General features: G+C 39.0%; 1 protein-coding gene across 11 annotated transcripts in view; it reads right to left on the reverse strand.

Moving 5' to 3' along the window:
• Positions 1-285: 285 nt before the first annotated feature.
• LUC7L3 (LUC7 like 3 pre-mRNA splicing factor) overlaps positions 286-25,557 on the reverse strand; it is a 30,931-nt gene continuing 5,659 nt past the window's right edge. Inside the window, exons 2-13 of one of the 11 annotated variants that reach the window (XM_060646393.3) lie at positions 19,466-19,532; positions 16,392-16,431; positions 15,243-15,387; positions 14,804-14,878; positions 13,730-13,834; positions 11,735-11,896; positions 11,062-11,345; positions 9,845-10,005; positions 6,278-6,418; positions 6,067-6,172; positions 4,650-4,718; positions 286-781 (exon numbers count right to left, since the gene is read on the reverse strand). In XM_060646393.3, coding sequence (XP_060502376.1) covers positions 4,685-4,718; positions 6,067-6,172; positions 6,278-6,418; positions 9,845-10,005; positions 11,062-11,345; positions 11,735-11,896; positions 13,730-13,834; positions 14,804-14,878; positions 15,243-15,387; positions 16,392-16,431; positions 19,466-19,532 — 1,320 coding nt within the window. In that variant the 3' untranslated portion in view covers positions 286-781; positions 4,650-4,684. Of the gene's footprint in view, positions 782-842; positions 862-4,203; positions 6,419-7,578; positions 7,705-9,844; positions 10,006-11,061; positions 11,346-11,734; positions 11,897-13,729; positions 13,835-14,803; positions 14,879-15,242; positions 15,388-16,391; positions 16,432-18,320; positions 18,407-19,465; positions 19,533-25,557 lie in introns of those variants that run through there. The other 10 variants (XM_060646392.3, XR_009614277.3, XR_009614276.3 and 7 more) reach the window with 10 other exon arrangements.

Here is a 25,557-nt window from a genome sequence, read left to right on the forward strand (position 1 = left end):
TATGGCTCTTTTCACCCAACAAGTTCCCTTTCTGGAAGGGCATGAATGTGTAAGAAATGCACAGCTACAAAAGTAGCAGCTCCCTGGCTGACACCCAAATGCAAATTATGGAAAGATAAAAATAAGTGATCGCGGAGAAAACATACACTTGGGCTCTGCTTCTAGCTTTTAAAGGACTACAATTAAGACCCTAAATTTGGTGCTCAAGAAACCGTACCTTTTACGTCTGCCAGTCATTAAACGAGGGTAAACTTCATTACATACAGTGTGCTTTTATTATGTTTTATTAGTCGCTACCTACACCAAGACCTTTTCCCATTCTTTCTTTAAATTTAAATTTTATTAAGAAATATCATACATACAAAAAGCACATAAACATACAGTTTAAAAAAAGAAACCACCCACCCAGCTCTCGCAACAGAGCACTGTCAGCAGTTCCTCTGAAGGCTGCTCCTTGCCCTCCGTGGTCTCGTCTCCCTCCATCGTCGCAATAGGTAACAGTGGATTTCACGTTAATCATTTCCTTGCTTTTCTTTCATTTACCACAGACTTAATTTAACCGCTCGGTTTTGACCTTCACAGAAGTGGAACTGTGGCGGATGTAGTCTTCTGTAACTTGTTTTCCGACCACTGAGATTCATCTGTGTTCACACGTGTAGCTGTAGTTCAGCTGGACTTCTGTGTAATCCCACAGAATTGGTAGGAATATGCCACGGTATTTATCCAGTGGACGGAAGGACATTTGGGGTCTTCCCAGTTTGTTTTGGTTTTCCTTTTCTTCCTATTACAAACAATGCTGTTATGACATTTTCACATCCATGTCCTGACACACATGTGTAAGAGTTTCTCTAGGGTATGTATCTAGGAGTGGAATAGCCACAAGAGAAGTTAGGGCACGGACCCTTATGCCAAACTATTTCCCAAAGCTGTTAAAACATTCTTAAATCTGTTGACAATTGAGCTACTTGGGATGGCTGAGGGGAAGAAATAGATCAAGGACTCTCAAACTGCATTTTTAAAGTAGGAAATTAAAAAATCTGATACAACAATGAAAAGCACATTTACGTCTCTGCTTTGGTTTACTTGAAATGTACTTTGAAAAACTACATGTTTAAAACTTAAAAGGGTGGTCTCCTAGGTCTCCAATGTTTCTAAATATACGAGTGAAAACAGCAAGATTCAAAACATATGGTGTACTATCATATATAAAAAAAGGTCTATACATATATGCTTATACCTCCTACCTCCCTCCAGCAAGAGTAACTGTTTAACAGTAGTTCCTGAAAAGGAACAGGAGGACAGGAGAAGGGGAGAGAGATCACCTAACACTTCTAATGTTGTTTTTTGAACCATGTACAAGCATTACAATTGTAATACAAAATTTTTAAAAAGTAGTCACCTGGGGTTCTTTCATAAACAACTAAAAAATCAGTCTGAACTCAAACCCGAAAATCGGCCCTAAACAAAGTTCCATCCTACAGAAAATACACAATTCTCAAGTGTTTTCCTTTTGTTTCATGCACTGTAGAATAATGTTTAAAAATATTCACACAGCCCATCTAAAATGCATTTTTAGAAGCATGGAACGGACACAAGCTCAAAAAACTCCCACCCTAAGTTGTTCCATTGTAACATCTCTAGAAACTTTAATCAGAAGGTGGCTGACAACCTGTATGTATGAGGTGTCCTCTGTGACACTAACTATATATGGAAAAAGTAGACAGACTGCCTGCAGGTGTGACGGTATAAGGAGAGGAGATAAACACTTAAGCCGAAATAGGACTAGTTTATTACAACCTCAAGAAGGCAAGAAATAGGTTTTAATCCAAAATGAAGAATACAGCTGACCCTTGAACAACACGATTTTGAACTGCATGGGTCCACTTATACAGGGATTTTTTTTACAGCATGGTAAATGCATGGTCTCCTATGATTTTCTCAACACTGTTCCTTGAGCTTACTTTATTGTAAGCACACAATACATAATATGCATACAAAATGTGTGTTTATCAACTATGTTGTAGGTAAGGCTCTGGTCAACAGGCTTTTGGCAGTTCTGGGGGAGTCAAGTATGTATGTGGATTTGACCACACAGGAGGTGGGGGTGGGGGTGGTTGGCATGCCTAATCTCCCCACATTGTTCCAGGGTCAACTGTAAATATCTTGTGATCTATTTGAAGAAAAAATGTAACAAAAAGGGAGGTGACACATAGTCTTTCTACATCGAACAGAAGAGGATGCCAGAGCAGCAGACTCATTACATGGTCCCTTCGAGACACACAGTGGAAAGTAAGCTACCAGACCAGTTCTACGGTTGAGGACTCCGGCCAATTAAAAGTTCATCCAGTTTATTTTCATTAATGAACTTGTTTCTTAACTTTTAGAAATACATGCTGAACTATTTACAGATTAAATGGTGTGTCTGACACTTGCCTGAAAGTAATAGGAGGCAGGGGATACATACACACATGCACAAACATATAAAATTAAGACTGGCCACTGAGCCTTACTAGTGGTGAGTTTTAATAAAGGCTGATTGTACTGTTCTACTTTTATGTAGGTCTGAAGTTTTCCAAAATGAAAAGTTAAAAAACCCTGATTGCTCTCATCCAATTCCAATCTTATCAAGTAATCTTCTGAGTAGTAAAATCTGGCTCCCCTTAAAGGCTCTTCACAGAGAAAATACACACTGACCAACTGACAACTGTTTAGCCCTAAAGGCAGAAACGTGTATTTCTTACAGTAAATTCAATTAGCACACAGCCTCTATATTTGATTATGAATTTAAGTAAGAATAGTTTCCTCTTGAGCCTGATAAATTCTGGGTGTTGAGGGCAACCCAACTTCTAAATCTCCAGCTAAAACCAGACCTTAGTCATGGACACCTTAAGGGGCCAGGCCCCTCCCTCAAATCCTACATAAGTCCCATCGTGATCAATACATCTAAGTGTCCATGGAATCATGAAGATGATGAAGACTTTTCATGAACTCATTTACTGTATGTACCTCATTAAAGTAATTTAGCTATGGATTCTAGAAGAGGCAAGGACAAGTCTGGCATTTTAAATCCCTTAATAATTTTAGTAGCTTAATACTTTAGTAAACTGTTTTCGGTTTTTCAGGATGGTTTTTCCAGAGACGGAGCAACAGAATATGATGAACTAGCACTCCAAAGTCCTTCGCTCTCACGACCACAACCTCGTCCAACTCCACCAACAGTGCCTGGGAGGGGCTGACTTTGTATCAGATGGCTTCACATCTTATCTTATTCCTGACAAAGTCAGAGATCTCCAACCCATTCGCCTGCTGCTGTACCTCCAAAATCAGCTAGTGAGCCAGGAGTGCTCTGTGCCCCTGGCATGATCTCACACAAAGCACCTCTAAAGTGGTAGCTTCATCATTTCCCAAAGCTTGGTGGAGGGTATTTTAGGAAACTCTGTGATACTGCACTATGCCTATCAGAACGAATACAGTGGCAGAACAGGGAGGCACCAGACCAAAAGGCAGAGGCTAGGTTCCATGAGCTAGCTCTCCGCCAACATGGAGCCACGTGACTTTGTGTACGTCATCTAACCCAGTTACCCGGTTTCTCTACCTTATAAACTGACAGCAATATTTGAAAATTATAAATCACAAAAAAACTGCTAGGATATATGTAGCTGGATAATACTTTTACACAGTTGACAAAGCTGGCTATAGATAGAAACATGCTGCCGAATCAGCTGGGGGTGGGGGGACCACCTGCTTAAGCCTCAGTTTTTAAGAATAAATCCTTATCATGTGTACTACACACCCCATACACAGAACTGAATACATCTGTAATCTGACAAGACCAGGTTAAAAGAAATCTTGACACAGGATTTAAAACAAAGACCAAAAGCTAGTTAAAAGTTCTTGAATAGTCTTCTACATCATTATTTCAGAGCTAGAAGAAGATAGTGTTCATCAGAAGGCTATTTTGAATTTTCTACTACTAAAGGAATCTCTCAGGGATGTAAAAATATATTCTAGTTCACTGTACATCTTTGCTATTAAAAGCAAAATTCAAATTTATTCATAACCACCCAAAATTGAAGCACCATTATTTAAAACATTTAAACTGCAGAAATTCTATAAAAATTAGTCTTTAACAGAACAATCAGATAAAACTGTACACCAACACTTCTAGTAACAGTGCACCTCATATTTAAAACAGGGGACTAGTTCAGAGTCAATAGCTTTATTAGAAAAGATTAATACTAAAACTTTTCAATGACAGAGACAATCAAATTTGTAACAGAAAGTCAGAGATACTTTATTTTCACTTCTAAATCCAAAGGCTAGATAGAGCAGAGTTGTAAAAATGGAATCCCACTTAATCTGATTCACACAAATACTAACGTTTAATCCTGTTTTCAAAGTCCAAGAATGAAAACTTGCAATTAAACACTGAGCAAGCCACATGTTTAGGTAATATTTCTTAAAAAGTCTTAAAGAAAACAATATGATACAGGACCTAAGTTTTCAGTGGCATATATATGCTATTAACACGTGTTCTGAAATCTGGGAGGTCACGTCAGTCCTGAATTAATTTTTAATAAAAAAACAAAACAAAACAGAACAACTAACTGAGCTTTCTACTTTTCTATGCCACTATAGTTTTCTTTCACCTCATTTTAATGTCGATCTTCATGTTATGCCGTTTTCAGGTTTCTTCCAGAAATCTTCGAACAGTTGTCCTACAATGCAAAAGTTGGGGAAAAAGGATAATTAGACAACATGTAAAAGGCAAATTTTTATGACTAAGTGTTGGCCCAGTCACTAACTGCTACTTAACATATGGACACGGAACGTCTGTATTCTTTGTAAGTTATCAAGGCATCAGCGTGGTCTTAAAAGCCCTGTGCCCGCGTGTGCTGGCCTATGCGTGAATGGCTCACACACGTAACACTACACTGCTGTCCTAGAAGAAGAAAGCCATTGACAAACCAACTACTTGGTACTCCCTTTCCGTAGAAATCTTTTATCCCAAGCCACTAGCCCAAAGAATGAATAGTTTATAGGTTTTCAGAACTCATCAAACCTAACTTTTAATAGTTCTTTAAAAACCCAAATTCATTCTACATGATTCATCAACTCCTTGTATTTCACAGATTGAAGGTGTCTGTCTCTGCCATCCACTGCTGCTTGAAACGTCTCAGCCAGTGACTATTCCTAGGGATCTATGGCTGCCTGCAGATTCTCCTACACCGTAGGAAATATTAAACACATACCTCTTAAAGACTTGAGAATTGCATTGAGTGTAACAAGGCGAATAATGTGAAGTGTTTATTGTATTTAAAATTCTTTAAAGATATCTAATTCTGGGCACCACTGCATCCCTACATACAGTTGAAAAAAAATTCCATTCTGTTAACATTTGATTGATAAGTTTTCACGCAATACACAAAAAACCCCTCTGTGCGTCTTGTAAAGAACAAAAAAGATACACAACAGTTAAGCGTAAAGATCACAGGCAATAGCATTCAAACATGGATGTGGGTAGAGAAAGGAGTACCTGGCATGAGTACCTGCTTAGTTTGACTGAATCCTTGATTTTTAATTTGGCTTTTCATGGGCCGCTCACAACACCAACGCTGTGTGAGGTATGGTAGTCAGCTGCAATAATTCATAAACCCTACACTTCCATCAATCCAATGCTACTGGCTCTCGAGTTACAGAACAAACTGCATTAGAATGCAAGGCAATAAAGCAAAAAACTAGAAACATCCTTGACAAAGAAATACTAGCAGTTTAATTAAAACAAAGTAGTCCAACATGTGCCTCAGAAATATTTAAGTTGTTAAAGCATATGTCTCTGCCAATGTACCAACACAAGATGGACTTAATACCAAAAAGAAAAAAAAACAGTTCAACCTTTTTATTAAAAAAAAGAAAAAAAAAAAGAAATGACAGCAAAATCCCTAAAAAAAAGGATAATTAACTTTTCAATGGCGACTACATTACAAACGTGGGCAGTAATTTCCAAAGAGGCACACTAATGGGGGCACGAGTCTGCTACAAAATAGCTGAGACAAAACAATGTACCTCAAAATGTTTTGCAGGACTACACTGTCTTTTCCTTCAGAAGATGCTTTTGTATGTCTTCTTACTCGGCTTAGCTCCGTCTTCGTCTGTGCATACTTACGCTGCACTGCCAAACAGTAACAAAAAGCCCTAATCAAAGTGAGAAACAATACACTTACCTCTGTCTGATCTGAGGTCTTATCAGATCAGTTTTAATTGGACTGAGTGTCACCTTCAGATTTAATGTCTTCACTGGTCCCATTGACCTCATTCTTAGTATCACTTTCCTTTGATTCAGTGTTTGTGTCTTCACTCTGTTTTTCTCGACTACTGGACTTCACACTACTTTTTTTATCATCAGATCCCCTCTTTTCTGCCATAAAAGAAGACATTGATCGTGGATTTTAAAGTAAAATACAATACACATATGACATTTTGAAAAGCGAAACAATTGAGAGATGAAAAGACAATTATTTCCCACACACTGCAAGTAACACAGTTTGGCGAATCTATCAAAGGGATAAAAATCGGGGAGCACCATACGGGGGAATGAAGAGAGAGCAAAAGGTAAAAGAGAATGCAAATTCTCTCAAACTGGTGAGAATCTACTAAGTACGGGCAACTCCAAATCACTGCAGGATCTAAGATGTAAGTAAATTTCATCTGGGGCGAGGAACATCAAAAGGCAATGGGAAGGGTATGAACGGTAGCACACAAGAACTGTGTTCACACAAAGTGAGTTACTGAGGTAAAAAGTAAAAACAGTTCAACATTTAATAGGCCTGTTTCTCCAACTGTAGATTTGGTAATGCAACAGACTACTTACATATGTATCAATCTGAACACCTAAGAGGAACAAGCCCAATGAAAGAAAGTGGACCTTAGATCTCAATCCAAGCACTGCACTTTGCTAAGAAAGTGCTTTGCTAAGAAAAGTAATATAGATGCCACCTCAGAGTTGTTTTTCCAAAAGGAGAAATTAAAATTCAACTCAGCTGCGCATGAAGAACGAAAAAAGTATCTCAACTTTTTCTCCTACTGTTTTCCTCCTAATGGTGAAACCTCAGACTAGGGGCAGAAAGTGGGATGTGGAGCAAGAATATTCCAGCTTTTTTAGTTCCAAGTATTGCCTAACAAAAGATTTCTACAGAAAATGCTAACACAAACTACAAGCTTCCTGGAAAAATTGTTTTTCCCCTTAAAACTAAGTTAAGAACTGGTCTAGCAGAGTAGTCCATAAGACAGAAAGACGTTTTAAGAGAAGCACAACCTTTACAGATTCTGGACAAAGTTGTTAAGACACAACGGCAAGTAACTAGGAGAGGGATGGTAATGCAAACAAAATATGGTGGTGGCAGGGGGCGCTCATTCAAAGAATGGAAGAACTGAAGATCTTATGTGAAGGAGCAGATTCAGTCCATAAGACTTGCAAAATGCACACGAAGCAATGTCCAAGTAGCTGACGGCAGGACTTGCTCCATGTCTGTCCATCGACTCAGGAGAACTGAGCCAGTACAGTGTGCTCTAACTGACCTTGTGGGCAAGTCCTCCCTTTGTGCCTTATGGGCTTCTCCGGTGCACGGGTAGCTTCAATGAGGAAGAGTCGTCTTGTTGCCCCGTAGAGGACTAGTAGTCAGTCCAATAATCTTATCTTCTGCCCTATGTAGATATGGTAGATCTTAATAGTCCTAAGGACATCCACAAAGTGTGGTGGATTTCAGGGCTATGGATTAAAGAAGGAAACTCTCTCACAAAGAGAGAACCTTAAATTGGTTGGTGTTAAGAAATATAGGTCTGTGTAAGAAACCACTTTTCACTGTGGCGTTCAAGTACTTCCAATCACAGCACCTGGAGTAGTGACCTCCCGCTTACTCATGTGCCATTATCAAGTGCTGTTCCTGCTCAGAATTCAGGCCTTTGGTCATCTGTATACCTAGGCGTGCCTCAATGGCTACATGGCATTTTCAAAAGCCAGTAAATCGTATCGCTTTTAAAAGAGATCCCCAAGTTCAAGACAAATCTATAATGCATTCCCAATCTTTCAAGGTGGACCTGATGCAGAACTTTCTCCAAATCAAGTCTTCCCTCCTTCCTCCGTGAAAATCTGTCCATAATCCAAACAATGTAGCTTATTCTACTTAAGCAAAGGTTTTTATTAAATTCTATGATGTCACCATTATAATTAAGATTCTATTACAGCTATGCAATTCAGGACATCTTTTTGCTCCATCCAGAAATTACACAAACATGTCTGTTTGAAGGCAAGCCAGTTGCATCTATTGCTCATTTCTGATCCCAGACAGTTCTGAAGGCTAGCTATTGTCCCTGGGCATCAATCCAACTATTTTAAGCGACACAAAGGGAATATAGCAAAGAGCTTTAGTTCTCAAAGAGAAGTGATTAATTTGATCTCTGACGCCCATTATCTGGCTCTGGAGACTGGACCCCTCACCCAAAAAACACATTTACAAAGTCTTGCAAAAAAGGTTGGGTGAAACTTTCTAAACTAATGTAAAATCAGTTGATAACCCTTTGTAGCAACTGCCTATTGAATCACAGAAGTAATTTCTGGACTTAAATGACACATAATAAAGCTCGTGACAGCAAGTTTAAAAAACTGTCGTTTCCTATTTAACATTTGCTCCAGGTGGTAGAAAAAACAACATATGTAAATATTTTTAAAAGAAAAGGGATACTTATTTCAGGAAAAATGAAAGCGTAAGACCAAAAATATATGTCCATTGTTTGTGTGCTGGCATTTCTCTAACTCAGTTTAACAAAAACCTGAGTCTGGCCCAAAAAACAAAAAAAACCCAACACAACAACAAAAAAAAAAACCACACACAAAACAAAAACCATAGAATAGTTCCATAAAAGAAAGTAAGAAACGAGTATCACACAAAAGTCCAGTTTAACAAACTCAAACACAGCAGCACGTATGTCGGGTGATCTAACACGGACACCAATAGGCAGGACAGGATGGAAAAAGCAGAGCCAAGAAAATTAGAAACAGGCCCTTGCTCTCATTCCTAAAAACCATGCAAAGCGGAACAGCCCATTCAAGACAAAATGAAAGATGCTTAAAAGATCTAAAGAAAATACAGAAGGGAGACCCTGATTTTCAAAGAATGATCTTTCAGTTAAGACTAAGCTAAACAATGAGAATATCCATGTGAAAACATGCCAAAGACAAAATGAGAAAGTCCATTAACAGAGCAGTGACAGTGCACTCCAGCCACCAGAATGCCACAGAAAACCAAAGGGAAAGGTAGAAAGGAAAGAGCGTGTTGTTTCAATAGAAAACACAGTGAAGATGTATGTAAGATACTCAACTTCTGCAAACTTAGAAGTTAATTACGGAGGTAAATGAAGGCTGCACATGAGGACCAATGCAAAATAGCACACTTACTCTGCAAGACATATTATGGAACACGCAGCAGATAAAAAAAATGTTGCCAATAACCAAGCTAATAAATTCTACAGCCTTATAATCCTGAAGAGTAATGCGATACTTGGAAGAATTGAGACGATAAACCTCAGGTTAACAACTGAAGGATGTGGTTTTGGCATGTTCTAAGAAAACACCAGGTCAACTGTCACTGTCACAAGTCAGAGCAGGAGGGGAAAATAATGCCTGCCTCCTACTGAATGGTGTTGGTTCTAAGTAAAAAAGAAGATAGCTTGAAATGGAACTCTGCCTATCTCCAAAGAAATGTGAGTGCAGAGAAAGGAGTGTTAAAATAATCTAATTAATGAATTAAATCTTTAATTAATGAATTAAATTCTCACATAAACTAACCTTTCTCCTTGGATTTTCTATCTTGTTCTCTGTCCCGACTTTTGCTCCTGTGCTTATAGGACTTTCGATCCCGGCTTTTTGATCTTCTTCGATCCCGACTACGAGATCTATGTTTTCTTTCTGATCGATCATGGCTTCTGCTTCTTCGTCGATCTCTGCTTCTTCACAATTTGAAATAAAAGGAAAGCAACTTCAGCTGACATGACAATGAGAAAAACCTTGCAAAAATTATGTACTGTTTAATAATTAACAAGATTAAGCAAAACTTAGCCTTAAAAGGCAAATGAATAGAATCCACTACTAAAACATATGTACAGTAGAAATCTTAAGTTACTGAAAATCTAACTTCAACTTTTCAAATAGTGCTAAGATAGTTATCATGGTCTTTAAGACTCCTCTTCAATCGTTAACTCTAAAATAATAAAACCGATTTCATTTTTTTTGTGTTTTTAAAGAATCAGTTACATAACACTTTATTTCTTTTTAATTTTTTATGTTATTTTATTTTATTTTTGAGAGAGAAAGACAGAGTGTGAGTGGTTGAGGGACAGAGAAAGAGGGAGACACAGAATCTGAAGTAGGCTCCAGGCTCTGAGCTGTCAGCACAGAGCCCAATACAGGGCTCAAACTCATGAGCCGTGCCATCATGACCTGAGCCAAAGTCAGATGCTTAACCAACTGAGCCACCCACCGGCCCCTAATTTTTGTTTATTTTAGAGGGAGAAAGAATCCCAAACAGGCTCCACAATGTCAGTGCAAAGCCCGACGTGGAGCTTGAACTTACAAACTGTTAAGATCATGCTGTGAACTGAAATCAAGAGTTGGGCACTTAACTGACTAAACCACCCAGGCATCCCAGTTAGGTAACACTTTAGTTCTTGTATTAAGCGTGGTGTCCTCCAAAGTAAATGTACGTAATTTTACCCAAAATAACTTACAATTTAAATGTCTTCTTAGAATCAGTGAGAAGAGAAACAAAGAGACCACCCAGTTGCATGGACTTCCTAGTAAGAGCACATCAAACCTCCTTAGACAGGTGAAATAGCAAAGAAGTTGCCTTGAAGATGGAGTGGCTAACTGACTCTACTCTCATAATCTATTCTAGTCTTTGACAGTACTTGAGAGCTTCCCAAGGACCAAGGAAATAACATTAGTAATCACTACTGTTTATTGCACACTCGCTCTATGCTGGGCACAGTCTTGTGTGCTCTATGTACCTGCTTCGCCTTCTTTCTCTACTTCGTGATCTTTTGTGGTCCCGAGACCTGCTGCATCTTCGGTCTGAGGTTCGGCTTGAATGCCGACTTCTTGAACGACTTCGTTTTCTTCTTTCTCTGTCTCTAGCCCTTTCTTTCTCTCTTTCTTCCTCTTCTCTCCGTCTTTTCCTTTCTCTTTCCTCTCTTTCTCTTTCCCGTTCTTTTTCTCTTTCTTCCCGTTCTTGCTTCTCCTTTTTTAAACGCTCATCACGATCAGGTTCTTCAGTTCTTTTTCTTAACTTTTCCTAAAAGAAATCAAGTTCAATTTTTATAAACACCCTTAAAGACTCTGTCAAACAAGGGCTGACGTGTAAAACATGTGTAAATCAACTTATGGAATCTGATGTCCTAAAAGAAAATGTAGAAATTCTGACACCATGTTTGTATGCAAGATAATGTTACTTGACAAAGTCCTCAGGGATAGGCTTTCTCCCAAATTCCTGGCACGAAAGAGTGAAGGAATTAAAATGCTTTGATAGTACTCAGTAATAGCAAAATTTTATAGGGATTATTAGTTTCAAATAATACACATCAACAAAATATCCACAAGAGGCTTATGTCTCTATGTGATCAATTTTTAGCCACACTGAAGTACAGTACTAGCTGTGGCTAAAGTGCATGCTTGAAAGCTTACTTTTAATTCTTCAACAGTAGCTTTAATTTTGGCATATCCCATGTGCTGCTTTCCCATCAAATGGTCATCTACCCGGGACTGGGCATCTCCGACTATCAAAAAGGCTCCACACACTTCACAAACTTCCATTTGTTTTTCTTGGGCAGCAAAACTTTCAATCGTCTGAAATGACAAATCAGTTACTATAAAGAATATCTGAGTGAGAACAAAAAAATCCAAAATATATACTTAAAATTTAGAACAGAGTTCTAATTTTGTGCATTTCTCCAAAGCCATTAATACTGAGTACCGACTGGCCAACTTTTAGAGCAGGGAACAAGGCAACAGCAACCAACTTTCCATTATCATTAAGGAAGTGTGGAGACCCCGTCCCTCAACAGTAACTAGTCAATTACCCACACCACCTTGAAAATGGTTAACTACCTCTCAGAAAGCTACCTATTTTAGTCTGAATTCCTTTCTTAGGTTCAACAGGCTAAAGGTGTGGCCTCCATATTAAAAGTATTTTTAAAGGGGGCTTCTGGGTAGCTCAGTCAGTTAAGCATCTGACTTTGGCTCAGGTTATGATCTCATGGTTCCTAAGTTTGAGCTCCGTCATCAGGTGAGCAGGAGCCCCACCTCTCTCTCTCTGCCCCTCCCTCACTTGCACCCTCTCTAAATAAATAAATAAACTAAAAAAAGTATTTTGGTTTGGGGGGGGGGGCGGTTTCCTGAGCTCAGCAGGTTAAGCATCCAACTCTTGATTTCGGCTCAGGTCATGATCTTACGGTTCAATGGGATCAAGCCCCACATCAATGGGACTTGGGATTCCCTCCCTCCCCCGCTCCCAATCTCTCTCTCAAAATAAACAAACATTTAAAAAATACAAATAGGGGCGCCTGGGTGGCTCAGTCGGTTAAGATTCTGAATTAGCTCAGGTCCTTATCTGCTAACAGCTCGGAGCCTGGAGCCTACTTCAGATTCTGTGTCTCCCTCTCTCTCTGCCCCTCCCCCACGCATGCTGGCTCTCTCAAAAATGAATGATGTTAAAAAAAATTTTAATAAAATATATATGTGTATTTTTTCAAGAGGCACCTAATCGGCTCAGTCAGCAGAGCATGCAACCCTTGACCTTGGGGCCATGAATTCAAGCCCATGCTAGGCACAGAGCTATGTAAAAAAAAATTTTCCAAAATGCTTAGGGAACTGAACTCACCGAGCATAATCTGTACATATCCTATTCAATATATGGGAACCAATGACCAATTATTTTCTACCATCGACACCCAAAACAGGTATATCACATTCTCTAATATAAAAAAGTAGAAGATACTTTGAGTACACTAATTTCGAGCTAAGGTAAATATATATGGAGTAATTAGGGATGCCTGGGTGGCTTAGTCAGTTAAGTGTCCAACTTCAGCTCAGGTCATGATCTTGCAGTTCGTGGGTTCGTGCCCCAGGTCGGGCTCCGTGCTGACAGCTCAGAGCTTGGAGCCTGCTTCAGACTCTGTGTCTCCCTCTCTCTCTCTGCCCCTCCCCAACTCCTGCTCTCTCTCAAAATTAAATAAAAACATACATATATACATATACATACACACATACATACACACACACACACACACACACACACACACACACACACACACACAGAGTAATTTATTGGAACAAGAAAGCAAAACCCAGGCCCAAATGAGTAGTCCTAAGGCATGGGCTGGCATGCCAGTACCTAGAGGCTTGTTTTTGTAAATAAAAGTTTTATTGGAACACAGCCACGTCAATTTGTTTATATGCTGTCCAAAGTCGCTTTCATAAAATAAAAGCCGAGCTTGGTAGCTGCCAGGGATCTTCTGGCCTGCAAACCTGAAGTATTTACTGTGTGGCCTTTTAAGATACAGTTTGCGAACTCCTGATTTAGGACATTAGAAAATTGTCTACAAAGATTCTCAAGTAGCAACAGGTCATAGTAATTCACAGTGAAGAGCCTGGATAAATCAAAATGAGGTTGCTACTCACCGAGGTCGTGGATCTAAGCAACTCTCTCTCTTCTTTTAACTGTTCAACTAATTTCATCATTCCCTGGGCTTCTTCTACTTTTCCTTCAGATCCTAATTCTTCAATCTAAGAGGGATTTAAAAAAAAAAATGCAGTCAAGACTCCTTTCTAACCAAACTACCTAAGTATTTTTCTGTTCTTTCCCAAGTTTCATTAGCATTTAGTGGTTGTTTTGGGTCTTTTGTCTAATTTTGTTTATTGAAGCCTCTTTGGGTTAAATTTATCCTTTTGATTTTTTACAGCATTAGTAAAGTGTATTTGACATGCAATAAACTGCATATTTTTAAGGTGTACAATCTGGTAAGTTTTGACAACCATGAAACTAACACCATCATCTACATAATGAACACATCCATCACCCTAAATTTGCTTTGTAGCACCTCCTCCCCAGGCAGCCACTGATCTGTTTTCTGTCACTACAGACTACTTTGCATTTTTTAGGATTTTATGTAAATGGAATTATGTACTTCTTATTCCTTTTTTTGGGCTGGCTTCTTTCACTCAGCCTAATTATCTTAAGATTCACCCACTGTTACATTCATTTTTATTACTGAGCCATATTCCACTGCATGGATGCACCACAGCATTTATCCATTTGTCTACTGATAGACATTTGAGCAGTTTCCAGTTTAAGGGTTTTTGCCAATTACAAACAAAGCTGCTATTATACAACCCTGTGTAAACATATGCTTTCATTTCTCTTGGGTTAATATCTAGGACTGGAATGACTCATGACGCGTCTTAACTTTTTAAGAAACCTCCTCTTTCCAAAGTGGCTATACCATTTTTAGCTCCGACCAGCAGTGTATGATAGTTCCAGTTTGCCCACATCTTCATTAACACTTGGTATGGCCAGTCGTCTTAGCTTTAGCCATTCTAACAGAAGAATGAACAGTAAATGTCTCATTGTGGTTTTAATTTGTATTTATCTAATGACTTCGAGCATCTTTACATGTATGTATTTGCCATCCCTTTATCTTCTTTGGTTAAGGACTATTCCAAGGATTTTCTGTTATTCACGTATACAATTCTCACCTGCTGCAGGAGTACATCAATTTTATCTGTTAGAACCTGAATTTTTTCTTCATTTTTGCCTGTTGGACCAGCTGCCTATTGAAAAGAAAATAAATGTATTATCAGTAAGTAAAACACAGGAATATTCAAGCTCTCACATACCATACAGAACACTTGCATTCATCCGTTAAAATACTGAATCACAAGGATAACTCAATTACCTTCAAATAGTCAATTACATATTTTATCAGTTACTAATAATTAGAAGAAAAATCTTAATGATTAGCAAAATCAGTACTACTAATAAAGACTGAAAAAACTGAATGCCTTTTAAGTTTATGTCATTCTAAAAGAACACAAATTAATGAACCTGAACACAAGTTTCAATACTACAGAGGCCTCTGGGTCTCCAGAGAAAAGGGACATGTTACAAAGACTAACAAATTAATTTCATACTCACCCCAGAAGACTGCTGGTTTTGAGATAATGCCAAACGAGCATGGCCTCGTCTAATTCTACGCTCTACTTCTGCAAGTAAGCTCTGCAGGTATCGCAAAAAATCTCTCTCATAGCCAACTTTCATAAAACGAGAACTCTTCTCATACCTGATAAGAATAAACAAGCGTTACTTTCTTTTCACATCTTTATCCATTAAAACTCACATATTCTATCTTAACTATTTTTGTTAATGTTTATTTTTGAAGAGAGAGAGCATAAGTGGGGAGGGGCAGAGAAAGAGAGACAGAGAGAGAGAGAGAAAGAGAGAGAGACAGACAGACACACACACACACACACACACACACACACACACACACACACACACACAGAATCTGAAGCAGGCTCCAGGCTCTGAGCTGTCAGCACAGAGCCCACAGCAGGGATCGAACTCACGAGCCATGAGATCATGACACCCGACCAACTGAGCCACCCAGGCACCCCTTAACTAATCTTATACACTGCTGTATTTACTCTGAAGGGTAAATCAAGTGTTTAAGAAAATTTCTAGTCCCTCAGCTTGGTAAAAGGAAAGTAGTACTTAGCATTTTGTCTGGTTAAGAGCACAGATAAGGCAAATCTAGGTGCTTCGCCAGCTCTACCACAATACTGGACCTGTGACCCTCGCCCCAGGATAAGTCTCATTTATAAAATCAGGGATGTTAAGGGGCACCTGGGTGGCTCGGTAGTTTAAGCGTCCCACTCTTGATTTCAGCTCAGGTCATGATTCCAGGATCATGAGACAGAACCCTGCCCTGGGCTCTATGCTGAGCATGGAACCTGCTTGGGATTCTCTCCTTCTCTCTCTGCCCCTCCCCACCTCATGTGCACACACACCTTCTCTCCCTCTCTCTCTCAGAATAAATATTTAAAAAAAAAAATCAGGGCTCTTAAAAAAAAAAGATCAGGGTTTATTAGTATTTAAGCATATAGTATGCACTCATGTGGTGGCTAACAGTATCATTTTTGAAGCTATGACTTTCTACCATCCCACCTATTGAATAGAACCCCAACAAGACATTCATTTTATACTAATTGCAATTATTTCTTTAATCCTTATCCCCTTTAAACCAAATAACTGACCAAGGGGAAAGGACCTCAAAAGACAACTTACTGTTTCCGAAGATTTTCATCATGAATTTTCTCACATGGACCTGAAAAAAAATGAGAAATGTAATGTATAAATTATTGGGGATGTTAACCTTTTCTCTTGCCAAAACAAAAGAAATTTCTTTAAAAAAAGATCCATTTGATCACTGAGTAGTCTGTACACACCTAAATTGGGCCTAATGAATCACAAAGCAATGTGCCCAAAGTAAACACATAAAAATTGTTCCCATTAATCTTCAAGATCAGTATAACGGAGAGCAACTATACGGTAAGAAGAAAGAAGAGGGAATGCATGGAAAGAGAAATCATTCCTACTGCCACCCAAGAAAAAAACTGTAATGAGGGCCAACCTGCTGATCTTTTACTAATTTGGGGCATCTGCAAACAAAGCCAAAGAGTACAAGAATACTGACCTAGTCCCACCCCCACCTACCTCCAGAAGGCAACCGATTTTAACCACATCAACTACGCCTTCCGGAATTTATTTCCATATTTCTAAACAATTTTGCCTTTTCCTGGTTGATCTTAGACATCAAAATTTTCGGTTCAATAAACACTTTATATTTTGACTATACAAGTACTATTACTTGCTGAGTCCAACAAAAGGAGCATTATGAGGACTTATGATATACTTCGTACTTTCGCTGGAATTCTTTTCATTTGCTTAATTTTCTGTATCTCCAAATTCTTCTCACTTTAATTCAGCTACAGAAATTCCCTCAATACTAATTTCTCTCAAGATTCCAAATCTATCAGATAATCAGCTTCAATTTCATCCCTGAGCTTTCTGTTCTGTTTCAATCCAGCTGCGTATTTTCTAAACTCACTGATAAGAGTTGTCATCCTGAGAGGTTCCTTTTCTGGTCTGCACTGGATGCAGTTTACTGGATCTCTTGTTTTTCTCCTTGGTCTTACACTCATGTGTCGGTGGAATTTCCAGAGAAAAGAATCATGGGAGATAAATTTGCTGAGATCTTGCATATCTGAAAATGTCTTTTTTTCACCTGCAGGCTTTGATGTTTGGCTATATAGCTAACCCAGCAAAAAATATATTTTCACTCAGAATCCTGAGGGTGTTTCTCCAAAGTCTTCAAGCGTCCAGTGCTGTTACTGACAAATCTGAGGCCATTCGGATTCATAATCTTGTGTGCTCCTGGCCCACCCCCACCATTCTGAAATTTCAGTGGTGTGCCTTGGGATGGATCTTTTTTCATCCAGTGTGCTGAGCATTTAAAGGACACGCTCAATCAAGAGACTAACGTCCTTCAGTATTGTAGAATTTTTAATTTGCTCTCTTCTGCTTTCTCTAGAATTTCTAATTAGTGTTGGACTGATACAATTTTGTCAAATTTTAGTATTTTCTGTGCGATCACCCAACATTCCAGCAAATTTCTTTGACTTTATTCTCAAACCTTTATAGTGATTTTATTCAGATTTCTCCAGTCCTAATTTCCAAGAGTTCTTTTGGTTTTTCAAAAGGTCCCTTTTTATATAGCATCCTATTTCTGATGTCCTCTCTTATTTCTCTGAAGATACTAAATTTAGTTATGACTTTTAATATTTTAGAGTGCCTGGCTGGCTCAGTTGGTAGAGCATACAACTCAGGGTCATGAGTTCAAGCCCCACGTTGGCCACAGAGCTTACTTTAAAAAAAAAAAAAAAAAAAAAAAAAAAGACTTTTAATACCTTTTCTTCTCCTTCCCCCCTTATCTCTAATTTCAACTAAACTTTTTTCCCCCTCTTATTGGTTTTGGTTAATCTTTTGTTTTGAAAGTTTTCTTCAAAGGCCTAACTTGGATTCCTTGGCTGGAAAAACACTTCCAAAATCTAACTGGAAGTTCGTATGCACAGGCAGGGTTTATCAACAAATGGGCTTTACCACAGGAAAATAAGGCAGCAAAATTCTTTTAGGAGATTCCCCAAGGGTCAGTACCTGTAGATCACTTCTCTGGAACTGTTCACTTTCTCTAAAGACTCCTCTTCTCTTCTGCCTGAGGAAAAACATCTGGCTGTATCCTTCTAGGAACAGGGCAGAGGAAGGGAATGGGAAAACCCCACTAGTAAGAATATAGACTTAACTCTCTTATAAGTCTCATTTTTACTCACGACTGCCCTGTGCTATGTCTGGAATCCCAATATCTAGATTTGTCCAGTCCTAATGTGCTTCTGATGAGCTGGGGCAAGCATCGTGCTTAATGAATTAACTTCTCTTTTACGTTTCTAAAATGATACTAATTATGTACCATTCTTGGGAGAAGTCACTCAACTGGGTTTTTTTTTTTTTTTTTTTTTTGCAATCTGTGGTTCAGATGAACTACAATCTCAGTGGTCCAATTTCTCCAGAAAATAACCCCCTAGTATCTCCAGGTTGTGGGAGTAGAAGTCGAATCACCAGATGCACAGGTCTTACGAGTCTCTCCAGGGACATTTGGCAATGCCTTTTTAGTTGGAGATGTTTTTGGTTGTCACACTCAAGGGCTACCTGCATCTAGTGGGTAGAGGCCAGGAATGCTACTAAACGTCTTACGATACACAAGACAGCCCCCCCTAAAACAAAATCATCCAGCTCAAAATGTCAAATGTCAAGGTTGAGAGACCATGAACTAGACTAATTTTTAATTTTCAGCCCCATGACTATGTTCTAGGGTACGTGGTGCCTCCAAATCCTGAGCCTGTCCAAGGTTCTGCTGATCACTCACTCACTTCCTTTTAATATTCCCTTCGGCAGACTTTTAGGGTACAGGGTTTCTCTGTTGAGTTTGCTGCTACTATTCCATCCACTTGTCATCTTCCAAAAATTTGTTGACATCTCTAATGTTATCTCTTCTTCTGTTTATACCTTTTTTGTTTTTAAATTTTCATTTTAGTGGAGGGATTTGGGAAGGAGTGGAAATAGACATGTATGTTCATGTAAGCTACCGTGTTTAACTAGACTGGCATTTATTAATATAAAGTCTAAGCCAAGAAAGAAGTTATTTTATCAACAAACCTTATTTAAGAGAAAAGTTTTCAGAATTTATAAAGTACAAGTTTTTATTTTAAATAATTTGATATAAGTTACATAGAAAATTCACTTACCAAGATCAGAACGAGTGTTTGTGAACAATTCCGCGGGACAAAAACCACAGAGATAATATTTACAAACCTAGTGAAGAAAAACAAAGGTACTTAAATTTTTTAAGTTGTTCGGTTTTAAAACTATATTGGAAAAGGGTACGAAATAACTATTTTCTCATTTTTTAACCTTCATCTTTCAACCAAATAAGTATAAGAACAGGTTCGTTTGTTAAGCCATATTAGTTTTTAAATTCATGACTTTCCAACTCCCAGATTTCACTAAAAAATGTCAGGATGGACGAAGAGTCACCAGAATTTCCTACTATCTACCTTTCTTTGTTTAATGTTTATTTATTTTTGAGAGTGAGAGAGAGAGAGAGAGAGAGAGAGAGAGAGAGAGAAGGGAGGAGGGGCCGAAAGAGAGGGAAACACAGAATCCGAAGCTGGCTCCAGGCTCTGAGCTGTCAGCAAGAGCCCGACACGGAGCTCGAACCCCTGAACCAGGAGATCATGACCTGAGCCAAAGTCGGATGCTTAGCCGACTCAGCCATCCAGGTGCCCCTCCTACTATCTATCTACTTTTAATCACCACTCTTCTCACAAAGCAACAAATATGGGAAAGATATCCACAAGGGAAAATTTTAACTTTATTGAAAACAAAAAAAACCCCTACACTGTTATCATCGTTCTAACTCTGTTAAAGACCAGAACCAATTTACAGATTAGAATTTGGAAATCACTGTCTAAATTACAAATAACATTCATATAAAGCAATCTGGGTGGGTATTTTCCTTTAAGAGATCCTGTAACAAGCCCTGAAACGCCCTGGATATTTTCACACACGAGCACTTCACTAAGCGACTCCTCATGGGCTCCTACAGTATAAGCAAAGACTATTAACACGAAACTGACTTTTAATTCTCTCCATTAGTACTTACTCTTAACTCCTTCAGATATATTCCAAGACTGCCCTAGCTGATTATTTAATTGTATACACTGCAAACCAAAAGCTAAAAACTGTTAAGCAAAATTCCAAAATATCTCCTTCTTTCTTATACTACTTCATTGTTATTAGGTAATCAATGTGCAACACTGAAAGGTATGAAAAGAAAAGGTCTGTTAAATTTAAGAGAATTCTTTGTAAATACATAGGACTGGATGTTAAATTTGAAATCGAGGGGTGCCTGGCTGTTCAGTCAGAACAGCATCTGACTCAGTCTCGGCTGTGAGTTGGAGCCCCACGTTGAGTATACAGATTACTTAAATAAAACTTTAAAAATCAATCAATTGGGGCACCTAGGTCGCTCAAATCAGTTAAGTGTCCAACTTCAGCTCAGGTCACCATCTCACGGTTTATGCGCATCGGGGTCTGTGCTGATAGAGCGGAGCCAGCTTCTGTCTCCCACTCTCTGCCCTTGTCCCCACTGCTCTCACTCACTCTCGAAATAAAGAAAAATAAACCTAAACACACACACACACACACACAAACACAAAAGGAATAAACAGCTCTATGGTCCCTCTCCTGACTCTAAAATACAAGTAAACATAAACTTTTTTCTAGACAGGAAATCATACAATTCTTTTTGGTAATGAAATATCAATATAGTACTTACTGAATCTTAGTTTTAATATTTTTCACTGAAATCAAACGGACCCAGATCTGACTTTGGGCTTTACCTGTGGCTTACCTTTTCTGTAAAACTGGTGATTACTACTAAGCTTCAACGTTTGTCATAAACTGATATATGTTGTTTTTTAAAACTAAAATATTTCTAGCTTACCATAAACCCTAAGTTTCATTTATACAAATAAGACTTTCTCAAAAATAGTAGATTCTTGGGTGCCTGGTCAGTGGAGCATGTGACTCCTGATCTTGAGACCATGAGTTCAGGCCCCACATTAAAAAGAAATTAAAAATAATAAATAAATGTAGATTCTAAGTGGCCAAAACTCTAAGTCTAAATGTTCTATGAGACATAGAAGTTTTTACATAAAACTTCAATAAAGTATTTTCAATTAAATAAACACATTCTCAAATCTAATTAAGTACTGCATGGGATTTTAATTTAAAGTGGCAGTTAGAGGGCCCTAAAGAAATTGGATCCCAAAGATTACAGGTGGGCATTTTTGAAATATGTCCACATTCAAGTGGAGATCAAAGAAGCCCAACAGAAGGAACTCCGGACAGTGAATTTGGATTGAACAAAAAAGTTCTTTTTCTAAGTTTTTTTTGAAGATAATGATTCTGACTTTGGAGGAACTATGGTGATTGGCAGTGGAAGGAATCACATGTAAAATTCATTAAATAAAAACTTATTGAGGGGTGCCTGGATGGCTCAGTCGGTTAAGCGTCCAACTTTAGCTCAGGTCATGATCTCATGGTTCGTGAGTTCAAGCACCATGTGGGCTCTGTGTTGACAGCTCAGAACCTGGAGCCTGCTTCAGATTCTGTCTCCTTCTCTCTCTACCCCTTCCCCACTCGTACTCTTAAAAATAAATGAACATTAAAAAACAAAACAAAAGGGGCGCCTGGGTGGCGCAGTCGGTTAAGCGTCCGACTTCAGCCAGGTCACGATCTCGTGGTCCGTGAGTTCGAGCCCCGCATCAGGCTCTGGGCTGATGGCTCGGAGCCTGGAGCCTGTTTCCGATTCTGTGTCTCCCTCTCTCTCTGCCCCTCCCCCGTTCATGCTCTGTCTCTCTCTGTCCCAAAAATAAATAAAAAACGTTGAAAAAAAAAAAAATTAAAAAAAAAACAAAAAAACAAAAAAACAAAAAAACCAGGGCGCCTGGGTGGCTCAGTCGGTTAAGCGCCTGACTTCAGCTCAGGTCATGATCTCACAGTCTGTGAGTTCCAGCCCCACGTCGGGCTCTGTGCTGACAGCTCGGAGCCTGGAACCTGCTTCAGATTCCGTGTCTCCCTCTCTCCCTGCCTCTCTCCTTCTCATGCTCTGGCTCTGTCTCTCTCAAAAATAAACAAACAAAAAAACCTTATTGACTTTAAAGTTAAGTTAAATAAATAAGCAAGTAAGCAAACAAATAAATAAAGTGCCATTTAGGGGCACCTGGCTGGCTCAGTCGATCTGTGGAACATGTGACTCTTAATCTCAGGGTTTTGAGTTTGAGCCCCACATTGAGTGTGAAGACTACCTAAAGGAATTTTTTTTAAAAACCCTTAAAAACTAAAGTCAAAGGGGCATCTCAGTGGGTTAAGCAACCACCTTTGGTTCAGGTCATGATCTCATGGTTTGTGAGTTTAAGCCCCACATTGGGCTCTCTGCTCTCAGCATGGAGTCCACTTCAGATCCTCTGTCCCTCTCTCTGTCTCTCTCAAAAAATAAACAAAGTGGCATTTAATTTTAGATGACATTTTAATTTTAAAAAGTAGAAAGTGACACTTCAATAATAATTTAAGACTATGTGCTAAAAACAATGCTAGAAATCCAAGAATGAATTAAGACCTACTCTTCAGGAAGATCAGTCTCATAGAAGACCGTCAAAAACAAAATATAGAGTGTACTAGAATATACATGCAACACCAGACACAGAAGTGAATTTAGTCAGGACTGTCAGGTCATCACAGGTGGTGAAGCTTGAACTGGTTCTTAAGTTCAGAAGGAGAAAGACTGTAAGGCATTCTAGGCATAAGGAAAACAATATGTGAAAAAAGATTATGATAGTATGAAATGGGGAAGTGTAAACAGGTATGCTTGGAGAGACAACACAGTGCGGAGCTTGAATCTTGGCTCACACTTATCCATTGTGAACTATAGACTAACTCTTGGTTTCCTCATCTAAAAAAAGTAGACAACACTATTTCATAGCGAGATTATAATATTTAAATTATATGTTTGTTACATGAGGAGAGGGGACAAATTAGTCTGATTTTTACCATACTGTTTTTTTTTTTTAATGGTTTTAGACACTATGGACACCAAGTAAGACATGCCTACCAGTGGGCTAACCAGGTGCTACCTAGAATTTAGTCCAATCACCCCATTTAAGAGATCAACCACATGACCTGCCCTAAAAGCACCTCGCTATTTACAAAATCCAGATTAGAAGCCACTTTCCTGGGGTGCCTGGGTGGCTCAGTCAGTTGAGCGGCCGACTTCGGCTCAGGTCATGATCTCGCGGTCCGTGGGTTCGAGCCCCGCGTCGGGCTCTGGGCTGACAGCTCGGAGCCTGGAGCCTGTTTCGGATTCTGTGTCTCCCTCTCTCTGACCCTCCCCCGTTCATGCTCTGTCTCTCTCTGTCTCAAAAATAAACGTTAAAAAAAAAATTTTTTTTTTTAAAAAGAAGCCACTTTCCTAATCCAGTTCTATGTGCTCTTTTCCACTCTTCAATTCTCCTTAAGATACCGCTGTAACATGACTGGTACATCAAAATATGTTACTCTAGGGGAACCTGGGTGGCTCAGTTGGTTAAGCATCCATCCACAAGACTCTTGATTTCGGCTCTGGTCATGACTTCATGATAGCATGGAGCCTGCTTGGGATTTTCTCTCTCTACTCCTCCCTCCTCGCTCACGGGCTTGCACGCGCTCTTGCTCTCTCAAAATAAATACACTTAAAAAAATGTTATTCTACCCATTAAACTCTAGCTACTTAGACTGCTTCTTTTCTTTTCCAGGAAGAGAGTGAGAGCACACACAAGTGGGGGAGAGAAGTGGGGGAGAGGGGTACAGAGGGAGAAAGAATCTCAAGCAGGCTCCAAGCACAGCGCAGAGACTGCTTGGGATTCTCTCTCCCTCTCTGCCCCTCCACTGCTCTCTCTCTCTAATAAAGAAAAAAAAGTTGGACCCTCAACTGACTGAGCCACTCAGATGCCTCCAGACTGGTTCTTTTAAACTCTCCCCAGGGACTAAGGATCTTTAACTAAAAATACTAACAGTCTTTTATTCAGCAAATGTTTACTAAATGTGCATCATGGAGCTAACAATCTGATAACCAAAGGTGGGACAGGGAGGCACCAAGGGAGTGGGGTGACCAGGATTCTTGTGATTTATCTTCTTGATAAATCTAAGGCAACACCACTGACCAGAAGAGTTCAATCTCAATAGCATCCTTTAGTGAATTCATTAGCAGTCAAGAGAAAGCAGAAATAATAATCAATCTTGGAAATCTGACTAGAAAATCTGAAACGCAAATTCCCATATTAAACAAAGTCAAATTGTCAAAAATTAAAACAATATCTGGCATTAGATACAGTGCTGTGACAAGGATACTCCAAACATACTAGAGGGCTGTGGGACAATTTGGCAGCGTCCATCAAAATGTAAAACGTGCGTTTACTTTAGCCATGACCTTTCTAGGAACCCATCCTACAAGTGACTCAGCTATATGTACTAGAATGTTCTCTGCAGCTTAGTAATGGGAAAAGAATTAGACATAATCTACATACCCACCAGAGAACAAAAAGTTAAAAATTAAGGTAGATTTTTTTTCTTAAAGATTTTATTTTTAAGTAATCTCTACACCCAATGTGGGGCTTGAACTCACAACCCTGAGATCAAGAGTCACATGCTCTACCAACTGAGCCAGCCAGGTGCCCCAATTAAGGTAGATTTTTATGTACGAACAAGGAAAGATGCCACAATGGAAATTAAAACTGTTAAATATATAATTAATTATATATTACATATTATTACGTTAAGCTACCTGTAACTTTCACTTACATATGTACACGTCTATAAACATAATTACATGTTATGTAATATTACATTAAGCTATCTGTAACTTTCACTTACATATGTGTATACATCTGTAAATTATCAGGAAAGGCACAGAAACATACACACCAATTTTTCAAGTTTTTCAGAGGGATTTGGCAATGGGGAGGGGAGGCAAGGACAGGCTTTCACTATTTCTTTTTTTTTTTTTTTTTTAATTTTTTTTCAACGTTTTTTATTTATTTTTGGGACAGAGAGAGACAGAGCATGAACGGGGGAGGGGCAGAGAGAGAGGGAGACACAGAATCGGAAACAGGCTCCAGGCTCCGAGCCATCAGCCCAGAGCCTGACGCGGGGCTCGAACTCACGGACCGCGAGATCGTGACCTGGCTGAAGTCGGACGCTTAACCGACTGCGCCACCCAGGCGCCCCACTATTTCTAAGT

This window comes from Panthera onca, chromosome E1 (assembly GCF_046562875.1).
Source record: "Panthera onca isolate mPanOnc1 chromosome E1, mPanOnc1 haplotype 2, whole genome shotgun sequence".
NCBI classification, from domain to species: Eukaryota; Metazoa; Chordata; class Mammalia; order Carnivora; family Felidae; genus Panthera; species Panthera onca.